This window comes from Chenopodium album, chromosome 8 (genome assembly GCF_948465745.1).
Source record: "Chenopodium album chromosome 8, dcCheAlbu1.1, whole genome shotgun sequence".
Lineage (NCBI taxonomy): Eukaryota > Viridiplantae > Streptophyta > Magnoliopsida > Caryophyllales > Amaranthaceae > Chenopodium > Chenopodium album.
The window spans coordinates 47266056-47274503 of NC_137841.1; the positions used below are offsets into that span (position 1 = coordinate 47266056).

The following is an 8448-nucleotide window of genomic DNA, read 5'->3' on the forward strand; positions in this document are numbered from 1 at the left end:
GAATGCTTTTCAATATAAGAATCGAGTAGAGGCCAATACGGGCGAATGTGACTCCATGACTCACTTCGTACCATCATCCCCGATCCTCCTTTCGTGGTTCCGAACCATATGGAGTTAGTAATCTCGTGGATTATGAATGGCGTGTGACCTTCACGGGTCAATCGTTGTTGCCTATTGTTGTCCCTTTAATCGTGGTTGCCTTTTATGATCCGTGAACGGTTTACAAGTTCCTTAAAATTTTGTTGGCGGCTCCCTACTTTCCTTGTCCCTAATCGTATTATGTCAATTCCCACTTCCTATGAGTGTCAAGCATATTCACACATGCTTTTAACGTAGGAGCACTTCGAGCGACGCCTACAATTTGGCGACTCCACTGGGGAGGATTCTTAATTATTTATCGATTTGAGTGATCGGTATTTAATAAGATGAGTGGATGAGACTTGAAAGATTCTTGAAAAAATATTCCTGTGATTAATTTGGCATTTTTGCATCTGCATAGACGTTTTAACGTCACATTCAGGTCTGTCCCGTAGGAAAAATTGGATAACTTGGTTGCGCGCGAAGGAAAACAGGACACCAGTCTTCTGACTGCCGTGCCACGGCAGAATCTGCCGTATCACGGTACAGTGCACCGTCTAAGAAAATCTATATCAAGTTGTATAATATTGATGAGACAAAGAAATTGACAATATTGGTTGGATGCTCGGTACACATTCATCTGAAGAACACATCAAAAATAAGGCTTTGTGCATACAAAGCAGTTGTCTAGTGCCATCGACTTACTCCGAAAGGAGGACACAGCACCAAAACTTTTTATTGAAACAAACAGATTGTGCCTGTCAGATCAGTAAATAATTTTCTTTCACTACATTGATGAGATCAAAGACAATAGATGATATGGATTTGACCACCAAACAGCCAAATATGCAGCAAACTCAAAATAAGCCAATGATCAGGCAGCATCCTGCTTTGTTGACTTTGAATCACCACCATCTGTAATGACTGGCTCGTTCACAGGTTCTGAAGCAATTGCTTCCATCGTTTTGTAGAACTCCTCAGGTAGAGGGCCAGGCCGGTGCAATGGAATATGCTTTGGGACTGGAGCGTCATTTTCAATAACCTCACACTCATAGTCATCATCAACACCCCATGGATTCCACTCTGTAAAATCAACACGTTAGAACTATGTTAAATACACAATATGCAGACCCATATAGCCCAGGAGAATGTCAAAGTGAACAGACAAAGAAACATGCAAAGAAACATGCAAATCCATGAGCAGGTAAGTAGCAAGTAGAGGTGGTAATTGGGTAGGGTAGCCCAATGATATTAGGGTCGGGGCCAAGCTTAAAGGGCTTTTAATGGACAAGGCCTTTAATGGACAGGGCCCTAATTGGGTAGGGTCAATATAGGGCCAAAATGTTTTTCCAATTTAATTGATAAAGAAAATAGATTATGTAAAATTAATTACATAGATAAATTTGTATTCATGTATACTTAATAATGGTTTTGTCCAATATTTATTTTAATTGATATTTTGTAGGCCCACCCATTATCGACCCGATATTGACCCTAAAAAATGTAACCCTTTTTAACCCGACCCGCCCAATAACTAGGTCTAGCAGCAAGTAAAGGATGTTTAATCCTGTAGAAACCATAATGCTTAAATAAAAGTGTTACAAAATCCAATTAAAACTTTCATTATGCAGCTAGGAGCATCAGTCGCAAGTTGAAGAGTATTTGAAATTAGGAAGGTTCTCAATTTTATTTTATTTTTTACTTGTGTGCTCTACTTATCTTTGTCTTATGAGGATCAATTTACATTTTTTTTTTCTCTCATGCAGCAATGCAGGTAACCTCACCTTTTCAAGCAAATACTTGCCTATAAAGGAAAAATAATGCTTATTTACATCCAGTACCTAGTCAAAGCAAACCAAAATGTACATTAAGTTTCATCATCCTGCTGATCACAATCACTAAGAACCCTGCATCCAGTCAGCGACAACTTGTATGCTTATGAAGTACGAACAGCAAGGCATCAGGTCAACAGGCATTCCCAAATTACATTGCCTCACTACTTCAAAATGAGACCAAATAACAGTCAATTTTCTTAAATAGAAACTCATACTCAACCCTGTACCTGGTCAAAGCAAACCAAAACGCACACTAAGGTCCATGATCCTTATAATCCACTAAGAACCCAACATCAACAAGTTGCATGTTTATGCAACGAACAGCAAGGCATCAGCTCAAAAGGCATTCCCAAGAGCACTATACTCAAATTTTTGTCTCACTACTCCAAGATGAGACCAAATAACTGTCAATTTTATAATTTAGGAACCAATCTAAGTCAACCCTCATACTAATCATTTATCTTATTTTCATTACTTAGGGCGTGTTCTGATTGACTAAACTGAGCTGAACCAAACTTATTGGAACTGAGTTGAACGGAATATTTTATGAGAGAAGAAAATTAAGAGCTCAACTGAACTTATTGGAGCTGAGTTGAACAAGCCCTTAACATAATTGAAATACTTCCTCAATCTTCTTAAGCAGTAAACTTTTAAATTTTAAAAGCTTGTCAATGCATAGCTTCAGTCATTTATATTTGTAATTCTAAGTAGATAGAAATTAAAAAAAAAAAATCAAAAGCTAGTCAATGTATAGCTTAAGTCATTTGTATTTGTAATTCTTAGTAGATAGAAATTATAAAAACTTGATTTCTAAAATTATTAATCAAGATGAATCTCAATATCCATAGTCAAAGTAACTTGTGTGAGTTGTGCAAAAGTCAAATGGTGACAACTAATAAATACGAAATATGTATTACTGCTCTTAGCACTATTTTTATTTTTTGCCTAGTCCAACCTAGTATATAGATGTCAATCAAATGTGAACACATATGCTTGATGATGATGATGATAATAAAGGAGAAGCTACTGTTGCTCTTGGGACGAGAGATAAAGGAAAATTTTGAAACTGTTTTAGACCTAATGAGCCTGTTATGAGTTTGATACACTGATACTATGATATTTCTCTATTGCCTTCTCAATCCTTAAAGAGTACTCATTCACACTTTTTTTAGTGTGATGCACACATACGTAATACTAATAAAATTATTTCATTCCTTCTCTGGAGCCATTTGGGGGATTTGGAGGGGGGGGGGGGGTGACTCATAGAAAGATGTAGCACGTTCAAGATGGTTAAATGATAAAATAAATAAATGAAAAAATTATTAAGTTGGACCATGTATAACAATAAAATTCATAGTCTTTAGCTAGTTTGAACTTTGTACATTAGTATCATTTTGATAAACCTTGTACTCAAATGATGAAGATAACATTCATCAAATCCTAAACTACATCAGTTTCGTATTGTTTGCAACTTTGGAAATTTGTTTGTGAGTGTAAAATGGAGAGAGAAATATGGATGCATGAGAGAGAGAGAGAGAGAGAGAGAGAGAGAGAAAGAAAGAAAGAGCCTACAAAAAGAAAGAAAACATTTGTTGCAAAAAGTAGCATCCATTTTTGGCAAAGTTGCAAACAATTGAATTAGAGGTAGTAGATAACATTAAGGTAATTCTTGATATGTTCTTGAAGAGTTTTGCTCATCATTGTGCATTTATATCCAATTAACCATAAAGTGAAAATTATAAATATATTCTTAGAGGAAGCTAGACATGCTCTAATAACCTTTTACCTTTGACAAGCAGCATAAGAGCAATTTTGGGCACACTAACAAAATAGCACATCAACAGTTGCTTGCTTAAAATACAGGTGAACTTATCCCTCTTCTCTACAATACTAAGGCAAATTGTTTCCTAACTATGACACCCTACTGCGTCGACTCGTCGAGTGTCATGTATACTCCAGAATTTATAAAATTACATATATGGTCACTGTATATTTGGGTGTCTTGTAGTAACAAAGTGTCGGATTACTCGGATATGCCACCCAAATCCGATTCTTGGCAACATATGTTCCGATTGGAAAACATAATTAAACAAATGAATGCACTTATCTATATTAAAACTAATATAATAACAATTTCACATAAACATCACAATACTGAAGATTCCATCACCAAAATTTACTCTTTTAAAACCACAACTAAACAATACATTATTTATGCATACATCTCTGCCTATATATATATTATTAAAACCTAGAATTATTTTCCTAATGCATATGGTTCTAACTCTTTCTCAAAGCTTCTCCCTACCTAAAGAGACCAACATCTAAAGCATGACCATGAAACACAACTCTTAGAGGAAGTTACAAAGTATCAAACATGACCAACATCTAAAGCATTCTTTAAATTTTGTATTAAAATATATCTTTACAACTCCTGTATAATAGGTTTAACTACTATAAAAAGAAGAAAAATCTATATGCACCAAAGTCCTTCAGTTGAATCAAAGATATGTTATAAAGATGGCAGTGACGACCACCTTAACATGACCAGTAACCCTAAGTGCCTATATATAATACATGGTTTGCTATCATTGTATACAGATAAAGGTGCTTCCTAGTCCAAACTCTATTGAACGTGACTTGAATCTGGAAGTAATTGATCAAAGATTGAAGGAGAAGCACTTAATAAGTAATAATCCTATGACAAATTACGACCAATGAAAGGGATATTCCAATTGACAAGAAGATTCAAAGGATCAAAAGTGCGTTTATCAAAAAGCAGCAGGAAGGTTTTCAAAAATTGACCAGAATATTTATGTGGATCATTTTCTTCTATCCACAAGCATCGCAAAAGTGCCTAATAATAAGAGTCAAATGTGAAAAAAAATTAGATAAAGATCTTCAAGACCCATTGTCAGTAGCATCTACCATCCACTCTTCAATTCCTAGATTTGCAGCATTTGTGGGTCGACAACTCAAGCAGCGAAATGACAATTGAGAGGGAGAAAAATGGGCTATTTTCAATCTTTACTATTGTCAACAACGCAAAGAAGCAGGTTCAATGCGTGTCCATTGGAGACAAAGAATAGCAGTGAACAAGAATAAGGCCAGTTGCTATCCCAAGCATTGCATAAGGGCCTAATGATCAGGGTGAAACAGTGAAACAAGTTGAAATCTGGTCTGGTTGTCTCACGATTTGACAAGATTTTAAACCTTAATTTTCTTTTTACTTTCCAAGGTGAGTTGCATATGTGGGTCCATAACTCACAGACTCCAGAAATAAAACCCATTAAAATATTACATCTCCACAGAAATTAAGAGAGCTCCTTTGTCTCAACAAGTCGCAAATAATTTCTTCTCTCAGCATTGTAGTACGTATGGGCTACAGTTCGTGACTTCGTGTATTCTTAACTAATAATCAACAAATTGGTAGATTTAACTACAATGCACAGAGTAACCCTACGTATAACTTTATTGAGATTATTAGCAACTTACAGAATACATTGCTAAGTTTATGTGCATAAACTAAATGCTAGATCAAAAAGCATGACAAAACTGAGATTGATGAAAGAAGACCATCCCTTTGAAGAACCTAATATAGCACCAATGAAATGAAGATCCTAATAAAGCACCACTAAGACTGATGGAATACATACAAAGAGACGAAAGTGAAAGAAGCCTGTTTAATCCAATGTAGATTTACAAAAGCCCAATTGCTATGTTTTCAGAATCCAATCCGTCGCAATCAAAAGATTAGATTATTAACCACATAAGAGCTAAACCTCAACTGTCAAGTTAACATTGACAGTATAATGCACACAAACCAACCCTCATTTCTTCCTATTACCCCTAATTGGTGGCTCAATATTCCTAATCGAGAGCCGAAAATGGCGACGAATAAAACCTTCTTACTGAATCCATTAAACATATCGCGATACAAAACACCCATTTCGACGACATTTTATTCAATCCATAGATCTTTAAAACACCCCCATTAAAAATCAACCTCAAATAAACTAGGGTTCCAATCAAAATCAGATATAAATTCATCAAAACACTAAGTTTCAACAATGTAAACAAAATCAAGATAAAAAGAAACAAACATACCATTCAATTTGGATAGAAGGGTAAGTTCATCCTTAGCTTCTTCAATGAGTTCTTCAACCTGACCACAACCAAGACGCTTCTCGATGATCTCCCAATCAGGCTCCTCTTCACAGACCTTGAGACGGTGGCGCGTGAAGCTCTCAACAGCCTTGCGATAGCCTTCATCTTCAGGAACAATTTGGATCTCTTTTAGGGTTTTGCTGTAGAGAGAAATCAAAACTTCTCTCGCATTTGGGACTACGTCTAGACCTACGATCCCTGTTGTTTCCTTCACTTTCGCCATTAATGGCCTTGCAATTCTCCTCAAAAACATCTTTGGTTTTCGTCGTTCGCTCTCTCTCTCTCTATTCGACTACTTTCTATCAACTCACCACTGTTGCTGCCTGACGTTAACGGCCACAACCAAACTACACTTTATTTTTACAAAGGACTTCAAGTAATAATATATACGAGTATCAAGGTGGTTTTTTTTTTCCCACAATATTTATAATCTATAAAATTATTAAGGAAAAATTGATTCTAATAATCCCGCTTTTTTCCGGTTGACTATTTATAATCTCACCTTTGGATTATTATTTACAATCCATTTTGCATGCACCCGGTGTACAGTATTTTTACGGACTTTTTGCACGTGTCACTCATTTACTAGGTTTTTTTTTTTAAAAAAAAAAAAAAATAGCAAAATCACGAAATTTAATACCTCAAAATCAAAAAAACGCAGACAACAATGGAGGAGAGAGAAAGTGAGAAAACGCAGCTCTTGATCATTAACTGAGGAGAGAGAAAGTGAGAAAACGCAAAAATTGTAAAAATCGATCATCAATTGAGAAGAAAAAAGGTGAAAACGCACAAATTAAAAATTCCGATCATCAATTAAAGTAGAGAAAGTGAGAAAACTTACAAATTGAGGAATTCGATAAACGCAAAAATTGGAGAATTCGATCATCAATGGAAAATTCAACTTTCGATACCACAAATTGTAGCAATCTCATCCACGAATTGCTACAAAAACAGAGGCAAATTGAAACTGAGTTTGAAATCGATTTAAATCGATCGATTATAGAAGAAGAAGAAACAAAGAGTTTTGGAGATGAATTCGTACCAATACTCAACAATATAAACAATGTAGACGATGCAAAAGAAGCAATTAACAATGCAGAAGAAGCAATTGAGAATGCAGAAGAAGCAATTGAGAATGCAAAAGAAGCAATTGAGAATGCAGAAGAACCAATTGATAATGCAGAATATCAAGTGGTTCCTTGCAAATCAATTGATTCAAATTCAGAACAAACAACCAAATCAAATGCAACTGAAGGTAATTTCTATAAACATTTCAGATTGTATGCAAAAAGTAACCCTTTGTATGCCTTAAAGTTACCCTTTTAACAGCACAAAGTGATCCTTTTAACATCACAAAATGACCCTTTTAACATCACAAAGAGACCCTTTTAACAGCATAAAGTGACCCTTTTATATTCATAAAGTGACCCTTTTAACAACATAAAGTGACCTTTTTAACAGCATAAAGTGACCCTTTAATTTTATATGCATAAAGTGACCCTTTTATATGAATAAAGTGACCCTTTTATATGCAAAAAGTGACCCTTTTAACTGAAAAAGTTACTCATGTAACAACATACAGTGACTCTTTTAACAGCATAAAGTCACCATTTTCATGCATAAAAGTGACCCTATTTTCGAACAAATGTTACCATTTTGTTTCCTCTAAATTAAATTATATGCTGCCTCTGATTATAATCTGATATATCTGTATTAAATAACAGATACAAATCCAATTCATGCTTCTGGTTTAGATCTTGGAGGTTCATTTTTTGGTGTGGTAAGAGAAACTTTTGAAGAGATTTTGGAATTGTATGAAAAACATGCTGCTATACTGGGGTTTTCAATATGAAAACATACAACTAGATACCAGACACACACAAAAATAGTAACTAAGAAAAATTATGTGTGTTCTGCTGAAGGAAAGAGAAATTCAGGTTACAAGAAAACAAAGTTAGTTGAAATGGTTAATGAAGAGGATGTGAATGTGAAAACAAGAAAGCCAAGACAAGTAGCCATTACAAGATCAAATTACAAGGCATGCATAAGAGCAAAAGTGAATAAAGAAGGAAAGTTTGAGGTAGTGGCTCATGTTATTCAGCATAACCATGAGCTAACAAGGTCACAGTGGCATTATTTGCATCGTTCCGAAAGAAAAATGACTAAAGAAAAAGCTGAAGCAATAAAAACAATGAAATCTTCAGGTCTAACTACAATGGACACTTACAATTACATGGCTACAGAGGCTGGAGGAGAACATAATATAGGTCATAGTGTTGTAGATCACCTGAATTTTTGCTCAAGGTTAAGAATGGAACAAATTGAGGCTGGAGATGCTCAAACTTTAGTGAACATTTTAAATCAGGAA

The 8448-nt window shown here is 35.1% G+C and overlaps 1 protein-coding gene across 1 annotated transcript; it reads right to left on the bottom strand.

Annotated features, from left to right (window-relative positions):
* Nucleotides 1–636: 636 nt before the first annotated feature.
* On the bottom strand, nucleotides 637–6440 carry LOC145556096 (putative NADH dehydrogenase [ubiquinone] 1 alpha subcomplex subunit 5, mitochondrial). Its single transcript, XM_081617766.1, has 2 exons — nucleotides 6021–6440; nucleotides 637–1161 (listed from the first exon to the last, which is right to left on the bottom strand). Exons 1-2 carry the CDS (start codon nucleotides 6331–6333, stop codon nucleotides 953–955), a joined length of 522 nt encoding a protein of 173 aa, XP_081473892.1. The 5' UTR covers nucleotides 6334–6440; the 3' UTR covers nucleotides 637–952.
* Nucleotides 6441–8448: the final 2008 nt, after the last annotated feature.

Bases quoted from the DNA above. Each gene is read 5' to 3' on its own strand.
- LOC145556096 (XM_081617766.1), bottom strand. From the start codon at position 6,333: ATGTTTTTGAGGAGAATTGCAAGGCCATTAATGGCGAAAGTGAAGGAA. The intron at 1,162-6,020 runs GTATGTTTGTTT...TTGATTTTACAG, and splicing joins CCTTCTATCCAAATTGAATG to AGTGGAATCCATGGGGTGTT.